Source organism: Pelophylax lessonae, assembly GCF_965119305.1.
Source record: "Pelophylax lessonae genome assembly, chromosome: 3".
Classification (NCBI taxonomy): domain Eukaryota; kingdom Metazoa; phylum Chordata; class Amphibia; order Anura; family Ranidae; genus Pelophylax; species Pelophylax lessonae.
In genome coordinates this window covers 349458696-349480190 of record NC_138770.1, presented here as the reverse complement: position 1 = coordinate 349480190, position 21495 = coordinate 349458696, and the positions used below count along the sequence as shown (strand labels likewise).

The 21495-nt window shown below is 40.1% G+C and overlaps 1 protein-coding gene across 1 annotated transcript in view; it reads right to left on the bottom strand.

The window, feature by feature from the left end:
* LOC309550530 (CD109 antigen-like) overlaps positions 1-21495 on the bottom strand; it is a gene marked incomplete at both ends in the record, with an annotated part of 138284 nt that overhangs the window by 57511 nt on the left and 59278 nt on the right. Inside the window, 6 exons of the mRNA XM_082250889.1 lie at positions 2248-2430; positions 11081-11146; positions 11221-11316; positions 14173-14382; positions 15473-15582; positions 16836-16938. Coding sequence (XP_082107015.1) covers positions 2248-2430; positions 11081-11146; positions 11221-11316; positions 14173-14382; positions 15473-15582; positions 16836-16938 — 768 coding nt within the window. The remainder of the gene's footprint in view (positions 1-2247; positions 2431-11080; positions 11147-11220; positions 11317-14172; positions 14383-15472; positions 15583-16835; positions 16939-21495) is intronic.

Below are 21495 nucleotides of genomic sequence, written 5' to 3'. Positions count from 1 at the left end.
ATGGAGGCTAAAAAGTTGTTTTTTTGTCTCCTATATTTTTTGTAAACCTGAACCTTCTAAGTTCTTCTTACTGCTGAAACATGATTTTTTTTAATTCTTAATAAACAATTTTGCAAAAGAAATAAAAAGAAATAAGTTCAACTATTTTTAAATTGGAAATTAAGTAATCATCAAGCATCACTAACATACTTTTGAAAAAAAAGAAGTGTCTGTTTTGCCCATTGCTAAAAATCTGAATCAGATTCCAATTGTCAACATGAATTTCAGAGTTTGAACCTAAGAGGTGTCTTTGGGTAACAGTGTCATGCAATTGCTGGCACCAGCATATCTCGTGTACTGATACATACATTATCTCTTATTTAGATAATAAAGCTCCAAGATGCCACATGATGACCAAAAATTTAGGGTGCCTGTAGTATTGCAATGCTGACTTTTCTTTTCTTGGTGTTTAAGCTCCACCCACATCCCACAATGCAATGTGGTCCCTGAGTTGTATTTTCTTTTAGCACGTTTAATTACTAAAGAAACATTTTATTAATTTTTAATCAGTGTGCCTTTGACCTAAACTGCCACCAATTTGCATTTTTTTTTTTTTTTTTGAAAATCAGATTAAAATTGCATAAGTGCACAGCTGGTTACAATCTGATTATACAGTCTCCATAGACTTTCCCTTAGATTTATCAACAAATATATATGAAAAACTATTTCCACCTGCCCACACTCTCAAAAGCAAGAGGAGGGAGATCTTGAATACATTTTCAAAAGTTGCTCCGATATAACATATCATCTGGAATATACTTTATATCCAGCTTCCACATTGAGATATTTTCTTAAGCAATCTGATAGGACAATTTTGAGAGTGGAGTCACAAATACCTTATGCAACATTGAGATACCCCCCTCCATTGCACTGTATTCTGAAAGCATCTGTTTTCAAATGGCATTCTCAGTGTAATGTCAGGGCTTAGTTTCTGAAGAGAGTGTAGGTGATGTAAAATTAGCTGTAAATGAAATTGTTCCATGGGAGGCATCTCTAAATGTTGTACATAATGTCAAGGAGGGCATATGCCCCTATGATCAAGGAAGTGTCCAATACTATCCTCTGTCCTCTGTCAATTCATCACCAAAACTGTTGATATTGTCAGAAAAGTAGGGTTATTGAAGAGGGGGGGGTATGGGGGGAGCAAAGTAGCTATCTCCTGCTGAGTCCCATAAATTAAGAGAATGGGAAAGTGTAGGGCTTATAATTGCTTTGCAGAATTTTGAGGAGACCCACAGAACTAAGTCAACTAATAAGGGGAGAAAAGCAAGGAAGACCCAATCTGGTTAATAATGGGTGGAGTGGGATTAGTTGAGTTAACTGAGCTGCAATATAATACTTCTGGAAGTCAGGAACTCCCAAACCCCCAGATCTTTATGGGCATACAGCTTGTGTGGGGCTAATTTGTTGCTTTTAGTTCCTCAAATAAATGTAAAATTCCAACTTGAGAATTATGAAGTTCAGACTAGGCACCAGGATAGGCTAGGACATAAAATAATATAGAAGTTTTAGTAGAACTGTAATTTTGACTGAGGCAAACATTACCCATTCAAGACAAATTAGACCATGTCTCCACCTCCTCCATTAGCTTGTTAAAAATAATCAGGTAATTGGTCTAATAGAGAGAAGGCATGTGGGGAGTAAGCCCAATACCCAAATACGGCAGCGACCTGGATTGCAACTAAAAAGAGTATTGAAATTTGAGGCTCTGTATCACAGAGTCCTTTAGGTTGTTATTCATGGCTTCTGACTTTTCCCAATTGACCGAAAGCCCCAAGATCTTTTTAAACCAGGTTAGAAGAGATAAACCAATCAGCTTCTAACTTTAGCTTGTTCAGTTAGGCTTTGACAAAAACGAAAACCTAGAAGCTGATTGGATACTATGCACAGACACACCAGATTCTGTGTGCACCAGTTTTAGTAAATCTTCCCCACATTGTTCTTGCTGTCATACACTATACATTTGGTGAGTTTTATGTATTTATTGACATTTGTCTTCCTCATGAGAGCAGCTCATGAAAAATGTCAAAGTGCATATTCAACAATCCATATGAGGTAAACAAAGGAGAAAATGTATATCATAAAATGACTAAATCAGAGAAATGTTTTTCTTACATTAACTTTTTGTAAAATTGAAATAAAAGTTGACAGCTGTGACATATTCGTTTGTTCAAGTACCGATAGGTTAATTCAAATAGCAGCAATTACCTTATTCTGAAACAAGCCTTTTACAGGAAACATGTAAGAGGTTTGTACAATATCACCATATTCATTATTATTGTAAAAGTAAAGGATGAGATTGACATTGGGAGCCCAGGAGTGCTCTGGAGTGAGGCTGAATGAGGTTCTGTTTTGCCTCCCAGCAGACACAATCAGACCTTTGGCCAGAACCTGCAATATAAAAAAATATTTGTTTGGCAAAATATAGAAGTTAGTAATAATTGTTTAATATTGTGTTATGACTGGTACCAACTCCAGGGGCAGCGTGGACCTACCATAAATCTACTTGCAGGCAGGGCCCATTGATTGGTACCTAAGATGGGGTAAAGGTACACAGCAGGGCAGCAGGGCAGCAGGGTCCAATCAGACTGCTGCTATCCTGATGACACCTACAGAGGCTTCAGAGGAACAAAGCACCTCTCAACCTCCATTCCTCTCTGCACAGCAGCCAGCTGAACAGCGCCACCTACAGCAGGGAGAATAAACTGCACCTGCCTACATATGGTTTGCAAGAACAATGTACAGTAATATTCTTGATTGTGTACAAATTCATTTTTACACAACATTCTCATATCAATATTTAACTTACATTTTCACCAATGCTTAAATATATCCTAAAACCTTTTCCTTAATATCAATCTACAGATAAAGTTTCAATGCATGTATTCTAGTATTACTATAACATTGCATAAAACATAATAGACCTATACTTAAATCCAAAGTCTGGCTGCCTAACAGACATTTATTAACACAGTTTTATGTGAAGAAGCAGTGAGTAAAAAATGCACCTTTGCATACAATTCCCATTTAGAAACAGCAGAGAACACAGTTATCTGTCAGGACCTTGACACAAACAGGCATAGCCTACCCCTCCAGCTTCTGACTACTTTGATTTACATTACATTGATTGATCAAGGGGGCTGGATCTAGGAACATGATTTGCATCCTGGTCATAGTTTGTATCTTTAGTAATATACTAGCTGCCTTGGCGCATCACAGCACTGTGGAATGGATAACAAATTGAGCCAGAAACAGCTTCGACATGCAAAGACATTGTCTTGAGTTGGCCATAGATGAGTGAAATTTCAAAACAAAATTTGTAGGAAAATAACTTTCTAAGAAAGTTTGTTCATTTTTCTAATCATTAGTGGGTAAAATTGGTGTTCGCTTTTGACTGCAGTGATAAGAAAGTTTTAATCCCCAGGATGGAAAATCTTTTTCAAACAAATTTCCAACAGTGTTTGTGGTTTTCATTCAGTAAAGTCCATTCCTATCAAGATAAAGTTGCTTGAATCAAGGTCCACTTTAAAGGATTATTTAAGTGGAACTTTAGTCAGAAAATTAAATCCTGCTACAGTGGTGTAACTAGAACCTTCAGGACCCCAGTGCAAGAAGCCACAAAGGGCCCCCTGATCCCCGCCGTCCATCGGAGCCCCAGGCTTCCAGTTTTTGGAAATCATCCATGGACATCCTCCCAGAACCCTGCCTCCCACGTGCCCCCTGGGGTGTGCATCCAGCACGCTCTGCGACTGCTGTGTGTTCAGACACAGCTGATCACAGATCACTGTAAAGGGCCAATAACAGCAGTCCTTTACCATGTGATCAGCTGATCACATATAAACAGACTTGCCCCGTTATTGGCAGTCCTTTCCTCTAACGCTGTGTCTGCGTGAGAAAAGGAGAGTTGTTAACCGGCAAGACTGTCAATACTTTGTTTACTCTGATAATCAGGGCACTGATCATCAGTGTATCCCTATCAGTGCAGCCTATCGGTTCCATCAGTGCCGCCTATCGGTACACATCAATGCCGCCAATCGGTGCTCATCAGTGCCATCTATCAGTGCTCATCATTGCCACCTATCAGTACTGCCTATCAGTGCCACCTATCAGTGCTCATTAATGTCACCTATCAGTGACCATCAGTGCTGTCTATCAGTGCTCATCAATGCTGCCTATCAGTGCCAGTGGAATGCCAGAGCCCAGTTGAGGTGCGACTCTGGTAGTTACACCACTGTCCTGCTAGATCCCTTCAAAAGTAAATCATTAAAAATAAGTGCCTAAACTGTTTAAAATCAATTAATACATGGTCTCACCCTGCTCTGCGCATGCTCAGTTACTCTCTATTTTTCAGAACTACTAAAGGACAATCTACTGACAGCCTAAAGATTTACTGCTGCTCAAGGGCTCTGGGGTTCAGTAAAATGACAGCCTCCAGCAAGGAGAAACAGGAACATTGCTGGAGACAATTTACAGCGCACACTTATTTTGGTTGCATACTTATTAACCCGGAATGTTTGTTCCTACCTTAAGAACCCTATTTATTATGGGTGAAGTTCCACTTTAATGAACTCAAATTTCTCAAATTTGTGAGACTTACTACTATTGAAATTTAAGGATCATGTCCTGTATTCTAGATGTTAACTACAGAACAATATTTCAGTGAAATCTTCTATCCCAATGCAAACCATATGGGGTTTATGAAAGTCATTTATATTGTAAAGGTCAGAAGTAGGGATGATCGAACGGTTCGGGTCCACCATCGGTTCGGCCCGAACATTGGGTGTTCGAGGTTCGGCCGAATTTAGAACTTTTTGCCCAAAAAGTTCGGAATTCGGCAACCAGAACCGCCCAAAATGCAATGCTTCAGGAAATGGGCTTTAAAAGCCCGTGATTGGACCAGAACCATTAGCAAAAGCCAATTGAGGGGGCAGAAGAATGCTAGGAATGTGATTGGAGTGACTAGGGGGTCCCTAGACCAATCATTAGTGAATACGCCCCCCAGTATATAAGATCGCCCCCGCCATATTCCCAGCATTGTTATAATGGACATGGAAGAGAGTGGAAGCAGTTCTGTTAATTTTACTTTAAAAGTGTCATTTAGCTATTTTTAGTGTGAGGAAAGGGATATCTAGTGTAGTTAGAGTGCTCCTTTACACTTAAGTTAGCTTCAAAAATTTAGTTTCTGTAGGGAAAGTGTTAAGTGTCAGGGGACCGTAGTGTAGTGTAGGGTTAACTGACAGTGACTGCTATGGCAGGGTGACAAAACCCTTCCATAGCAGGGTGACCGCTATAGAGAAATGATCATTTCTCTGCTTCGGGACAGGAATGTGGCTTCTCACCAGCAAGCATTTTTTAATGCTGCAGGGGCTGCCACTGCCAGTGCTTTTTTGAGGACATGTTTGATGTCAGACATGACATCTGAATATGTGTATAGGGGGTATATATAGACATATATGTCTGAATATATACCCCTAGACATATATAGGTGTGATAGTAGCAGAAATAAATGCTTGCGCTAATGAAATCATTTACAGTAATATATTTCTGCTACTATCACACCTATATATGTCTAGGGGTATATATTCAGACATATATGCCTATATATACCCCCTATACACATGTTCAGATGTTTTGCCTGCCTCAAAAGAACCCCAAAAAATGCCAAAAAAACGCTAGTGTCAAAAAAAAAAATGCCCAGGTGTGTTTTTGCTGGCATTTTTTGGGGGGTTTTGGAGGCAGGCAAAACATCAGAACTTGTGCACAGTACCACTATACACAAGTTCAGATGTTTTGCCTGCCTCAAAAGAACCCCAAAAAATGCCAAAAAAAACGCTAGCGTTAAAAAAAAAATGCCCAGGTGTGTTTTTGCTGGCATTTTTTGGGGGGTTTTGGAGGCAGGCAAAACATCAGAACTTGTGCACAGTACCACTATACACAAGTTCAGATGTTTTGCCTGCCTCAAAAGAACCCCAAAAAATGCCAAAAAAAACGCTAGCGTCAAAAAAAAAATGCCCAGGTGTGTTTTTGCTGGCATTTTTTGGGGGGTTTTGGAGGCAGGCAAAACATCAGAACTTGTGCACAGTACCACTATACACAAGTTCAGATGTTTTTCCTGACTGCAAAGAACCCAAAAAAATGCCTGCTATTAAACCGGCAAGGTGTTACAGCAGAGAAGCCATATTCCTGTGCTTAAAGTTTTCTAATACAAACGATCTTTTTTTTTATGGTTCTGGACATGCTACAGAGCTGAAACTTCACAGGTACACCTTTTAGACCCCCCAGACACAAAATCACACAAAAAAAAGTTCTTAAAAATTGTCATTTTTGATAAAAAAGCCAATTATTGAAAAATTAAAAAAAAAAAAAAAAAAAAAGAGATTTTTTGATTTTTACTTTGGATTTAGTATCTGGGGGGTCTAAAAAGTGTACATGTGAAGTTTCAGCTCTGTAGCATGTCCAGAACCCCCCAAAAATTAGCATTTTCTTATAATTTTTATTAGAACAGGAATACGGCTTCTCTACGGCGCTTTTTCTTGCATTTATCGGGCATTTTTGGAGGCAGGCATGACTTTTTTTGGATTTAGTGTCTGGGGGGTCTAAAAAGTGTACCTGTGAAGTTTCAGCTCTGTAGCATGTCCAGAACCAGAAAAAAAGATAATTTTTCAGTAGAGCAGGGATGGTGGGACCCCTCTTTTACACTTATATGATCTTTTTTTGGGGTTCTGGACATGCTACAGAGCTGAAACTTCACAGGTACACCTTTTAGACCCCCCAGACACAAAATCACACAAAAAAAGTTCTTAAAAATTGTCATTTTTGATAAAAAAGCCAATTATTGAAAAATTAAAAAAAAAAAAAAAAAAAAAAAAAAGAGATTTTTTGATTTTTACTTTGGATTTAGTATCTGGGGGGTCTAAAAGGTGTGCATGTGAAGTTTCAGGTCTGTAGCATGTCCAGAACCAGAAAAAAAAAGATTGTTTGTATTAGAAAACTTTAAGCACAGGAATATGGCTTCTCTGCTGTAACACCTTGCCGGTTTAATAGCAGGCATTTTTTTGGGTTCTTTGCAGTCAGGAAAAACATCTGAACTTGTGTATAGTGGTACTGTGCACAAGTTCTGATGTTTTGCCTGCCTCCAAAACCCCCCAAAAAATGCCAGCAAAAACACACCTGGGCATTTTTTTTTTGACGCTAGCGTTTTTTTTGGCATTTTTTGGGGTTCTTTTGAGGCAGGCAAAACATCTGAACATGTGTATAGGGTGTATATATAGGCATATATGTCTGAATATATACCCCGAGACATATATAGGTGTGATAGTAGCAGAAATATATTACTGTAAATGATTTCATTAGCGCAAGCATTTATTTCTGCTACTATCACACCTATATATGTCTAGGGGTATATATTCAGACATATATGTCTATATATCCCCCCTATACACATGTTCAGATGTTTTGCCTGCCTCAAAAGAACCCCAAAAAATGCCAAAAAAAAACGCTAGCGTCAAAAAAAAAAATGCCCAGGTGTGTTTTTGCTGGCATTTTTTGGGGAATTTTGGAGGCAGGCAAAACATCAGAACTTGTGCACAGTACTACTATACACAAGTTCAGATGTTTTTCCTGACTGCAAAGAACCCAAAAAAATGCCTGCTATTAAACCGGCAAGGTGTTACAGCAGAGAAGCCATATTCCTGTGCTTAAAGTTTTCTAATACAAACGATCTTTTTTTTCTGGTTCTGGACATGCTACAGAGCTGAAACTTCACATGCACACCTTTTAGACCCCCCAGATACTAAATCCAAAGTAAAAATCAAAAAATCTCTTTTTTTTTTTTTTTTTTTTTTTTTTAATTTTTCAATAATTGGCTTTTTTATCAAAAATGACAATTTTTAAGAACTTTTTTTGTGTGATTTTGTGTCTGGGGGGTCTAAAAGGTGTACCTGTGAAGTTTCAGCTCTGTAGCATGTCCAGAACCCCAAAAAAAGATCATATAAGTGTAAAAGAGGGGTCCCACCATCCCTGCTCTACTGAAAAATTATCTTTTTTTCTGGTTCTGGACATGCTACAGAGCTGAAACTTCACAGGTACACTTTTTAGACCCCCCAGACACTAAATCCAAAAAAAGTCATGCCTGCCTCCAAAAATGCCCGATAAATGCAAGAAAAAGCGCCGTAGAGAAGCCGTATTCCTGTTCTAATAAAAATTATAAGAAAATGCTAATTTTTGGGGGGTTCTGGACATGCTACAGACCTGAAACTTCACATGCACACCTTTTAGACCCCCCAGATACTAAATCCAAAGTAAAAATCAAAAAATCTCTTTTTTTTTTTTTTTTAATTTTTCAATAATTGGCTTTTTTATCAAAAATGACAATTTTTAAGAACTTTTTTTGTGTGATTTTGTGTCTGGGGGGTCTAAAAGGTGTACCTGTGAAGTTTCAGCTCTGTAGCATGTCCAGAACCAGAAAAAAAGATCATATAGGTGTTAAAGTTAAAGGAGGCTCCCGAACCACATCCCTGTTCTACTGAAAAATTATCTTTTTTTTTTTCATGGTTCTGGACATGCTACAGAGCTGAAACTTCACATGCACACCTTTTAGACCCCCCAGATACTAAATCCAAAGTAAAAATCAAAAAAATCTCTTTTTTTTTTTTTTTTTTTAAATTTTTCAATAATTGGCTTTTTTATCAAAAATGACAATTTTTAAGAACTTTTTTTTGTGTGATTAATAGTCCCTGGGGCATGACCCAGAACCCTAGGCACTTTTTAGGGGCATTTATTGGGTTTTAGGGCTTAAAAATGGTGTTTTTTGATTACAGAAGTTCGGGTCCCATTGATTTCAATGGGGTTCTGAAATCCGAACCGAACTTTCGTGAAGTTCGGGTGTTCTGGTCGAACCGAACTTTTCAAAAGTTCGATCATCCCTAGTCAGAAGTCCACCTGCCCTTTAATACAATAGGATGTGTCTCCACTGTTTACAAGGGGTGGGGATATTAAAGTCCTCATTGAATATGTTCACTTCATATTAAACTTTTTGTCAAAATTTTAAACTTGGCATTGTCTGAAGTTGATATAATGCTTAAAGTTGAATTCCAGACTGTCCTTTGTATGCCTTTAAATAATGTGGTAAAAGGTTGGATCCTCTGTCAGCTTTTTTTGCTTATTTGTGATACTCTTAAATTTGTCCCCAATTTTGACTTCAGTGACAATCTTTCAACAGGACAGATATGGAGGGAAATCATCCCATTGGGGACACATACAGGCAGTCCCTGTATGGAACAGGTACATTTTTTTATGTGTAACTCCAGCCAAAAAAATACTTTTTACATATTTTGCATAGAACAGGGAAGGGTTAACACTGTTTACTGTCTGTACTCCTGTTCAGAAGATTTCACCTCATTTTCTGTCCCTGTGACAATTGGATTTTGAAAATTTTGGGTTGTTGTGGAAACAAGGATTGGTGATAAAGCTTCAGTGGAGACACCTTTTTCGCATGTTAACTCTTACAGGAGTGAATTTCCCTTCCTAGAGGTAGAATTCCTCTCACTTCCTGTTGTCTCCCTACGTTTGTAATTATGAGTCAATGTAAGTTGGATGTATGTAACTCGGGGACTGCCTGTACTGTAATAAAAACCAAATATAGATTCTAATCCTCTGCACTTCTACTAAAATACATTTGTTTTTATTGTGGTCTGTTTTGCAGCTGGGAAGATTTTTGTCCTCTGAGTTCCTGTGCTGATGGTGACATCTTGTCATTAGAACAGGAACTGAGGGAAAACCTCCTCAAACTATATAGTCTTAAAAATCGAATAAGCGTTACTTTCTTTCAGTAAAAAAACATATAAAGACATGTTTGCTGGAGATTAAGTGTAACCGCTGGTCGGCTCTGTCCCGTAAATGACATCTGCTTCGCAAGACCCATAGTGGGGGTGCGCGTTCACTGCCGATTGGCTACAGGGGGAGCCAATCAACTGGTCCAGCGGCCGCAATGTCCGCCGGGCACCCGGGATCGCTCCCCATGGAGACAGAATGGCGGTCTGCCGTTGTAAACACGGCAGACTGCTTTTCTGTCAGTAATAAACACAGGGATCCTGTGCTCCTCCTATTTAGGAACACAGATCTCTGTGTTCATGCAGCTAGCCCATCCCCCACACAGTTAGAAAACACCCCCTAGGGACATATTTAACCCTTTGATTGCCCCTGATGTTAAACCCTTCCCTGCCAGTGTCAGTACAGTAACAGTGCATATTTTTAGCATTGATTACTGTAGTAATGTCACTGGTCTCCCCCAAAAGTGTCAAAAATGTCAGTTAGGTGTCAGATCTGTCTGCCGCAATGTCGCAGTCCCACTAAAAATCGCTGATCGCCGTCATTACTAGTAAAAAAAAATAAAATAAATGAATAAAAATGACATAAATCTTTCCCCTAGTTTGTAGACGCAAAAACTTTTGCGCAACCAATCAACATACACATATTGGGATTTTTTTTTACCAATATGTAGCAGAATATAGGCCTAAAATTCTGAAAAAATTAGATTTTTTAATTTTTTTTTTTATTGGGAATGTTATATAGCAGAAAGTAAAAAATATTGGGTTTTTTTTTCAGAATTGTTGCTTTTTTTTTGTTTGTAGCACAGAGGTGATCAAATACCACCAAAAGAAATCTCTGTTTGTGGGAAAAAAATGACATCAATTTTATTTGGGTACAGCAGTGCACAATTGCGCAATTGTCAGTTAAAATAACGCAGTGCTATATCGCAAAAAATGTCTTGGCCATAAAGGGGGTAAAACCTTCCGGTCCAAAAGTGGTTAAAGGACCATTGTCACAAAAAAATTACCACCTGAGTATAAGTCCTGTTTCTGTATTGCTTTGCTTGTGTTGTAAAAGTATGCATCTGTATCTCTTTATTTTAAAACTCCTCATGTACAGATATGACTCTATATATGTATATATATATATATATATATATATATATATATATATATATATATATATATATATATATACACATATTCAAATCTCATATTCTCATGTAACATACCACATAAAATAGCTCTTCCACTTCCACAGGGTAGGCATCAATCTTCAATTGAAAGGGAGTTCCAACCTGATGTTAAAATAATACAAGTGAGTATCATCCTTTACTTTGACCTTGACATCTAGAAGTGGACATTTAAATACCGTTATGGGTGATTGTGGTTCTTTAATCTGGATGTAAGTATTCATTCCATATGATTTGTAAAAGTACCAGGTTTGAGTGTTATTCCGATACTCAACCTGAAAATAAATAAAGAAATATTATTAATGTTAGAAAAATGCAGAGGATTTATATTACCTGAAAACAACTACTACTAAACTTATAGTATTACTAAATCTAAAATAGCCTATAGGATAGGTGCAACTGACACATGGCTCTTCAGTTGCTTTTTGCTGCCCACCTACAATGACTTGATCACCTTCAGCCGCCAAAAACTGCTGCCATCTGCTGCTTTTATGAGTATTCAAAGGCCTAGCCTTGCATGCAAAGCTACATTGCTTCTGCCTTGTGGTATAAACTGTCATATTCCAAACACATGGGTTTAGCTGTCTGAGTGCCTCTTATTCAATATTCATTAATGGTTCTGGTGCTGCCCACTGTGCATCTCTTGAAGGGCCTGACACTGAGAGATAGATTATTGTTCTCTGCTTGAATCCCTGCAATTTTCACAGCCTACCTTAGCCTTGTCAAATGTGGCTCCCTGCTCAGCTCTATCCCTAGAGGCTTTCACAGGAGTTATGCATCTACCATTTGCCTCTATGGCCTCTGAGCCTGCAGCCAATGAGAACTTGTCTGATTCTTTCAAGTTCCTTGTTTGGTGTTTTTTTTTTAGATTTAGCAGGCGACAATGGTCCTAAGGCGCATGGGTTACAGTTATGAGAATTTAAAATTTGGAAAGTAGACCAGGTTAACATCATATAACAAAACAGGTGAGATTACAATTAGTCGAAAAGGGGTCACCTAACATTAGCATGATGAGAATAACATTTTTTTAGCATAAACAATGCCTTAGCAGGGACCTTCCAGAGTTTATAGTGATGTAACCAAGGGCAGGGGGTGTAGATAGATGATCAACCATAACCAAATGTCAGTAGAATGTTGAGTGACTAGCTGGGCAACCCAAACTGCCTACAGTTTTGGGGAGGGGAAGAAGGTGGGAGAGGGGAAAAGAAAGGTGGCATAGGGAAAAGGGGTCAGGGTTGGGGACTCCAGGGGTCGGGTGGGTGATAGCACATAAACACGATATATCGTCAATAGCAAAAGTAGATCAGCTCAGAAGTAGTAGTGCAGTGTCAATGTGTGGAGGTCTACTATCTGTCTACCCATGGCTGCTAGGTCTTTCAGGATTTTGTGATCCTATCCTTTAGCACTGCCTCAATCTTTGCATGAACCATTGCTTGTGTCACCCTATTTTTAGTTTCAACCAAGTTCAGTGAGGAAGATCTCCATGCTTTCACTATAGTTTGCTTGGCATCACTATAGTTTGCTTGGCAGCTGTAGTTGCTTGCTGTAATAATTTAAATTGTATCTTTATATTGTTGTCTGGTTGACAATTCAAAAGGGCTACAAGTGGGTCAGGGTGATAATTAAAAAAAACGGGGTAGAAAGAACCTGGAAGACATCTGTCCAAAACAAGCAAACTACACTGTGTACACAACACATGAAAATAGGTGCCCATGGCTCAGCAGCAGAAAAATCAAAGCGTTGAGTAGGAGGGGACATATTTGGATACTCTGGTTGGGACCAGGTACCATTGGGTCATAACTTTATAATTTATCTTAGAGTTTGTGTTAGTCCACAGTACAATACACAGTGCCTTTAAGGCAGGGTCATTGGTGTCAGTTATAGGAACCACCGTACATTGTCACCACCACCAGCTCTGGCACTACATAAACAAAGACTTTTGAAGGACTCTGTTCTTGCTTAGTTGGATGTTTTGGATTATTTATGCAATTTATGCACTTTATGTATTTGCACTTTATGAAAGGAGAGTAACACCATCCCTGCGCTACTGAAATTCTAAGAAAAATAATCTGTTTTTTTTTGTGATGAATTTTAATTTATGTATAGTTGTCACTGAGGCTTTATCAACTGTGCGATGTGAAAATCACCAGCAAAACGCACACTGCTATGCGACCCAAAGTTGTCGCTAAATAAAGCAGATGTGTGTGACGCAGAGTAGCAAAGCCTTTTGCAGTGGACTTAATGCTTATAACAAGAACAGGCGTTAACTTGTCACTGAGGCTTTATCAACTGTGCGATGTGAAAATCACCTGCAAGACGCACACTGCTATGCGACCCAAAGTTGTCGCTAAATAAAGCAGAAGTGCATCTACATACATCTTTTGACTTCTTGAAAACATTTGGTAATAATAGCCCCATTGTGAAAATACACCCGGTAATTATATGCACATTTAAAGAGACAGCACCTTTTTCCAAAAAGAACTCTAATCTTGTTCCCAGTGCACTGCATTATGTCCCCATCATACACATTGGCTGTGCAGTTGATTAGGAGCAAAAGAAAGGCGCGGTTAAGCAAAAAAAGTAATTTTTGAAGGTTTGGTATGCTATAATTCTGGTTTCGGACATGCTACAGAGCTGAAACTTCACAGGTACACTTTTTAGACCCCCAGACACTAAATCCAAAGAAATCTCATTTTTTTTTTCAATAACTTTTTCAATAATTAGCTCTCTATCAAAAACGACAATTATAGAACTTTTTTTTGCCTGATTCATAGTCCCTGGGGCATGACCCAGAACCCTAGGCACTTTTTAGGGGCATTTATTAGGTTTTAGGGCTTCAAATGGTGTTTTTTGATTCCCAAAGTTCGGGTCCGATTGATTTCAATGGGGTCCGGGAATCCAAACCGAACTTTTGGGAAATTCGGGTGTTCTGGTCGAACCGAACTTTTCAAAAGTTCGATCATCCCTATTGAAAACCAAATGAAAACCAGCATAAACCTTCAACTGCCAGATAAAATAATATTAATATGCAACATTTCATATTTACCTGACTGAGAAAAGGGTTTTCCAGTGGTTATTATCACTTACATCTAATGTTTATTTTTATAAAGTGAAAAAAAACATGCCCATACCTCAAGTATAATCATTACAGTATTTGGAAGCACTTCAAACTCTATTCTGTAATTGCCACCTTGCGGTTTGATATGTTGCTGAAGAACGAAGGTATCAGGAAAATTGAAACTGTACCACCAGTAATTAGGAGATTGTGTTATATTCACAGAAATGTTGCTTTCTTTTTCTTCAGCTGACAATGGCTCCTGATCCACTCGCATGAGTTTTATCTGTGAGTGTGGTGACACAGTTATTAGGCTCGCTTCTTATAAGTAATAATGTGTGACATGATGATAACTTTAATACAAATTTTAATGACCATATCATGTTGAGTCCAGATGATCCTGAAACTATATTTAAAATCTAACCAACCTTCCATTTCACCAGTGAATACATATGGAATTATTAATCAATAATTAAAAAAAAAAACTGCTGGGATTACCTATAATCTTGGTAGACATCCCTTTGTGAGATACAGTTTATTCATTTTAAGTGATATGTTCCCCTATATGTTATGTTTTCTTTTTTTTCAGGCTTGGCTAAAGCAGGCCAGACATGATTCTTTTTTTTTTCTTTCAATCACTGGTTTAAAGAAAAAAAAAAATGAGACGATTTCCCCATCCACCCCTTTGAGGTGGATAGTGGAATTGCTCATGCTGTTCTATTGTAGTGTCCCGCAGGGAGATTTCCTGCCACCAGGATACAATGATCAGTGCTGCTGGCTATAGCCATTGATCATTTGGGATAAACACAACCGGCTGGTTAGAAAGATCGACTTGCCTATAACTAGCAAGCCTATACTAGGATTAAAGTTCAGCTGGTCCCTGCTGAAGAGTAAGCCCCGGTTCACACTGGGGCAACTTGTCAGGCAACTTAGCCGCCTGACAAGTCGCGCTCCATTCAGTGCAATGGAACCATTCTAAAAGGAGCAACTCAAGTTGTTCCGACTTAGAAAAAGGTTCTTGCACTACTTTGGGGGCGACTTGCATTGACTTCTATTAGAGAAGCCGTATGCAAGCCCCGCTGAAGTTGCGCTGCACGGGACGGCTTCAGAGTTGGGCGACTTTGAAGCCGCCCCAGTGTGAACCCAGCCTAAGAGTGAATATCTATAGGAACATTTAACCAGAAGAGTTAAAGACCAGTCAATCAATAGAGAAAATAGCCTAACAGTATAGGCTAAGAATATTCAACTACAAGAGAAAATAATATGAAGGAGACCTAAACAAAAGTTAGAACTCACAGGGCATGCTGGAACCTATTTGTGTGCTTAATAAAACCATCCTGTTTTTTAGGCTATCACCAGTGTTAGCTTGTACTGACCTTTGAAGTGAAGTTTGTGCCAGGAATAAACTGTCCATTGTTGTCGCGTAGCATAAATATGTACTCAGAATACACTCTTGTAATATTTAAGGTTGTATTGATTGTGATACCTATAAATATAACACTTGGCATTTTTCAAAACACAAAAACACGAAATTGCAATTACACATAACATGTCCAACTACGTTGTGTGATTGATATACAAGACTGTTCAATTAGCAAAGGGCATGCTAACTGAGCTTAGTAAATACGTTTAAGCTGTGTTTGTCTTAAATACTCAATCATATATGAAAGAGATTTTTACAAAACATGCCTAGATTACTGAAGTAAACACAACTTTACCTTATTCACTAAACTCTGTGAATATTCACTTTGAACAGTCTTAGCAGGGAAACGTTTTATTATGCCAGAAATACTTATAAACTGAGCTGTCATACTACTGCACTATACAGATACATAGGAAAGGACCATGTGGATAAAACAATAATGTAAGAAAATAAAATAATGTGTAAAAACACTTGTATCATTTTATATTACTGTAATTCCTTACTATATTACCAATATCAAAATATAAGGATGTTTCCCATGTACAGCAAAGTTTTAAAGGGAAAAGCACAGAATACACATTGTACAAATGTATGGTATGAGCCATAACCTCAGACCATAAGCAGTATCAATGTTCAGCTACCCTGTTTCAGCCAAATAATGTATTCCCAGAAGAATGTGTCACATTCTTGGAACTTAGGACATTTATAAAAAAAACTCTATTATCTTACCTTATCTTACTTGTGGTGGAAATCCATGTACCTTTGGCTTAATAGATGGGTCAGTGTTGGAATTACCACATGGCAACCCGTGATGGCAGTTTTTGGCAGCTTTGTTTATTTGTATTTGTACTAAGACTATAAATACAAAATATAGTTATGTTGTGTCTTTAAGCCCCCGTTCACATACACGCGACGCTACTTCGCACCGCGACCTTTAGTAGTGTTAGACGATTTTACAGCTCTGATGCTGCTCATCAGAATGCACAGGCCCTGGGTTTTTTATTCAGGTTAAAAATGCCTAATGCCACTTGGAGCTCCTAAAAGCCTGTGTGTGCATGAGACCATAGAATAACATGGAGGAGCGTTTTAAGCTGCAAAAAAAAAAAAAACGTCTGATGCACCTAAAAGCAACTGCAAAAACGCCCTGTGTGCATGAGGCCTTACCAAGCATCCCCTCTTGGTTTAGCTCCTCCGGGGCATTATTATGTGAACATGTTCAACCATCTAAAGCTTTTAACATATACATAGGTTGTTTCATTAAAACATACAGTAGTATTAATTATCAGAATTATTTTAGCTGTACAATAAAGGGATACCTGTCAACTCCTCTGTAACTGAGGCTGTTATATTTACTATGCCCCACATCAGTACGTCCAGCAATTCCATGTGCGGTATGCTGAAATTTACAGATCCAGAAATCTGTAATCAAAACATGAACAAAAGTCAATATGTTTTATCAGAAAGCATTTTTATTTTTGTACACATCCTCACACATTTGTGTTTATTTAGGGGGCATTCACACCAGGTGCAATGCGGAGTCCCAACATATGGACAAAGCAAATTGCCTTATGTTTTATTTGTTTAGTTCACACCACTTTGTTGTTTTGGTGCTAAAAAAAAAAAAAAAGTAGGACATGCAGTACTTTGTTTGCCACACCATGTGGTAACACCCTACACCCCATCACAACACACTGTGGCGAATAAACATAAATGGAGTGCCATACCAACAGGGACGTACCTAGAGCATTTGGCACCTGGGGCCGATCCTATATCTGGCACCCCCCCCCATATCTTGCCCCCCCCCCCCCCACCTTTAAAAAGTAAAAACACCTGCACAAATTGTTCTTGTTTTCAAGAATATTATACTGTGGACATAATATAGGACATGATCAGAGACTGTAGACATAACAGGAGATTATCAGAGAGTGCAGACATGATACAGGAGATGATCAGAGACTGTGGACATGGTAGAGGAGATGGTCAAAGACTGCAAAGAGATTGTCAGAGATTGCCTTTTCAGGTTGCCTCTCACAAAAGATCACTGGATTATTAGGTTTCAACTCACAGAGAAGAGAACACCTGTAGATCAATTCTGGTTTAGAAGTTTTTTTGTGTACATATACATGCCTTATTTTCCTGCCTCCCAACCCAGTCCCTGTCATAGCTGTTGGTTTTCAAGGCCCACCAACCGTAGCTCACCGGAGGCCTGCCAGGTGCCCCGAAGCTGCGCCGGCTTGACACCCACCCAATGTGTGGCACCCGGGACGGACCACCCCCCGTTGGTACGCCACTGCATACCAATTAAGTTGCGCTGTAATCAGTGAATGAACACGGTATACTGGTATGTATCAGCCCTTATTCTAAAAATAATCCAACATCTTTTCTTCCATTTTTGCATTAAACTGCATATAAAAAGCTAGTACTTGCATCACAAAAGAGGTTTTAGAGCTTGTATTGGTCAAGTATTTTATTTACAACTTTGCTGAATGATTTCAGTGTTCAGCGTTTCATGCACTAGTCATGATCTCTGACTCACTAACACACACCCTGCCACGTTATTTCAAGAAAAGTTTGGTTCTTTCTTATTGCCTGTAAACATTACACAGTCTATTGCTAACACTACACTGCACAAAGCAAAAATATTCTGTCATCATAAGTATTATTTTATCATCAAATGTATCCATTACATAGTTTTCCTAATATGGCAGTTTAGGCTCTTATTCCACTGTAAATAATTATCCACCACTAAAAATAATCCAAAGAAAGCACAATAAACACATTTATACAACATAACCAAGATTTTACTGTAACAAGATGTGTACATTTACTTTAGGTGTGATAATGTAAGCAGGTGCTAGTTGTTGCTGTTACTTCTTGGGTATTAAACAATGTTACTGTATTTATGGTGTAACATTTCTTTAATTATTATATGGCTGATTGCTGCAAGGGTCCAGCCGCAAATGACTTCTTCCTTTTGCTGTCAATTCTGGGATATATATTGTGGGGGAGTTGCTCTTGTAAGCAGGATTTGCGGGTGCAGCACAGACGGTTCTTAGAGTAAATCAGGAGTGTTTTATTCACATTTCAGGAACACAAAAGTAACAGTCCTTTTTGGTGTTAATTCACACCCAACAAAAAGGAAAACGACAGTCTTTGAGGCAGGTTTAAACATCGCAAGTCCATTCACCTGTGTCTCTTTGGTGCTGCTCACACACAGTAATAGATCGGTTCACCTGTTTGTAGCCTTTCCGGCCTCAGCACCGACTTCTCCAGCCTTCTGGTGTGTGGAGATCATTCTCCCTCACCTGTTAGGCTGTCTGCCTTATAAACCTCAAGACCCGGCCTGGAGCGTGGGGAGCAGCCACCCACCCATACCTTAACTGCTCCCAATAAGAGCCGGCCCGGATTCGGCTTTGCAGCCACACTAAAAATAGAAAAGTGTCAAGCAGCACTAGCTGCTGCTGACACAGAATTACCGGCTCTTATCTCACCGAGGCCAGGAACCACGGTGACACATATCTTCCGTCGATCACGGATCCATGTGCCCTGCCACATACCTCCCCCCTTTGTTCAACCCTCAGGGGGTGAACACATGTCATACAGTGTGTGCGAGACAGGGCATCCGCATTTCCCTGTAGGCGGCCTGCCCTGTGTTCCACTGAGAACTTGAAGTTCTGAAGGGACAGGAACCATCTGGTGACCCAAGCATTTCTCTCCTTGGCCTGGCTCATCCATTGGAGAGGGGAATGGTCGGTCACCAGACGAAATTTCCTCCCCAACAGATAATAGCGGAGAGACTCGAGTGCCCATTTGATAGCCAGGCACTCTCTCTCCACTATACTGTATCGGGTCTCTGCTGGGGTGAGCTTCTGGCTGAGGTACACGACAGGATGCTCCTCCCCATTGACCTCTTGCGATAGTACAGCCCCTAGCCCTACTTCCGAGGCATCGGTCTGTACTATAAATCCCTTGAAATCTGGTGTGACTAAGACTGGGGACCCACATAGTGCCGACTTCAAAGCGGAAAAGGCCTCTTCTGCCTTATCATCCCAGTGCACCACAACGGACTTTCGTCCCTTTAGTAGCCCTGTTAGTGGAGCAGCTAAGGTGGAAAAATGGGGAATGAACCTCACATAATATCCCACCATTCCCAGGAATGACCTGACCTGCTTAGTGGTGACTGGTACGTATGGCTTCTATTTTGTTTACTTGGGGTTTGATGACTCCTCGCCCAATAACATACCCCAGGTATTTAGTCTCTTCTAATCCTATTGAACACTTTTTTGGATTAGCAGTCAGCCCGGCCTTCCTAAGGGCATCCACTACCGCCTGCACTTTGGGCAGATGACTTTCCCAATCCCTGCTGTGGATGACGACATTGTCCAGGTAAGCCGAGCCGTACTGACGATGAGGTCGCAGCACTATGTCCATTAGTCTTTGGAAGGTGGCAGGGGCACCATGCAGGCCAAAGGGTAACACCTTATAGTGATATATGCCCTGAGGAGTAACAAAAGCCTTTTTTTCCTTGGCAGACCTTGTTAAGGGTACTTGCCAGAATCCTTTTGTGAGGTCTAACACTGAAAAATACCGGGCTTGGCCTAATTTCTCAATCAGCTCGTCTACTCGGGGCATAGGATATGCGTCAAACTTGGAGACCTCGTTTAGCTTACGAAAATCGTTGCAGAACCACAACGTCCCGTCTGGTTTGGGTACTAAGACTATAGGACTGGCCCATTCACTTTTAGACTCTTCAATAACATCCAGTTTTAACATGAGTTGTACTTCTTCCTCAATAGCATGTCGCCGAGCCTCGGTTACCCGATGTGGCTTTACCCGGACCTTGACCCGGGGCTCAGTGACAATATCATGTCGGATTAGAGACGTGCGTCCAGGGAGGTCTGAGAACACATCTGTGTTCCGACTAATGAACTCCCTGACTTCCTGGACCTGTTTGGAGGACAGGCTATCTGCAGCTTTTACCGTGGTTACTGCTTCACAGGCTTCAAGAGGAGGGGCTGGACCCTTTTCACCTAGAAACCCTGGCTGGGGGCTGTCGTTCTCGGACAAGTCCCTATCTTTCCACGGCTTTAGTAAATTCACGTGGTACACCTGCTCAGGCTTCCGACGCCCTGGCTGGTGTACTTTGTAATTTACTTCCCCTATCTTTTCGAGCACCTCATAGGGACCTTGCCACCTAGCTAGGAACTTGCTATCTACTGTTGGCACTAGTACCACTACCCGATCACCCGGGTTAAAGTTCCGGACCCGAGCCTGTCGATTGTAGATCCTACTCTGGGCTCGTTGGGCTGCCTCCATGTGTTCCAGGACCAATGGCATCACATTTTCCATCCGTTCCTGCATCTGGGTGACATAGTCAACAACACTTTTGTAGGGGGTGGGTTGTTGTTCCCAGGCCTCTTTGGCTATATCCAACAACCCGCAAGGATGCCTACCATATAACAGTTCGAAGGGCGAGAACCCCGTGGAAGCCTGAGGTACTTCTCGCACTGCAAACATCAGATAGGGTAGAAGCAGGTCCCAGTCCTTACCATCCCTGGAAACTACTCTTTTTAACATGTTTTTTAATGTTTGGTTAAACCTCTCGACCAGGCCATCTGTCTGGGGATGGTAGACGGATGTACGTAATTGTTTTATGTGGAGCAGCTTACAGAGCTCTCTCATAACCTTGGACATAAACGGGGTCCCTTGGTCAGTTGGGAGCTCTTTAGGCAGTCCCACCCGGGAAAACATTTCCATTAACTCCTTAGCTATAAGCTTGGCGGACGTATGTCGCAGGGGTATCGCCTCCGGGTAGCGAGTGGCGTAGTCAAGGACGACTAGAATATGTTGGTGACCCCTGGCAGATTTTGGAACAGGGCCGATTAGATCCATAGCAATTTGTTTGAATGGGACCTCAATTATTGGGAGAGGTATCAGGGGACTACGGAAATGGGGCTGGGGGCTAGTTATCTGACA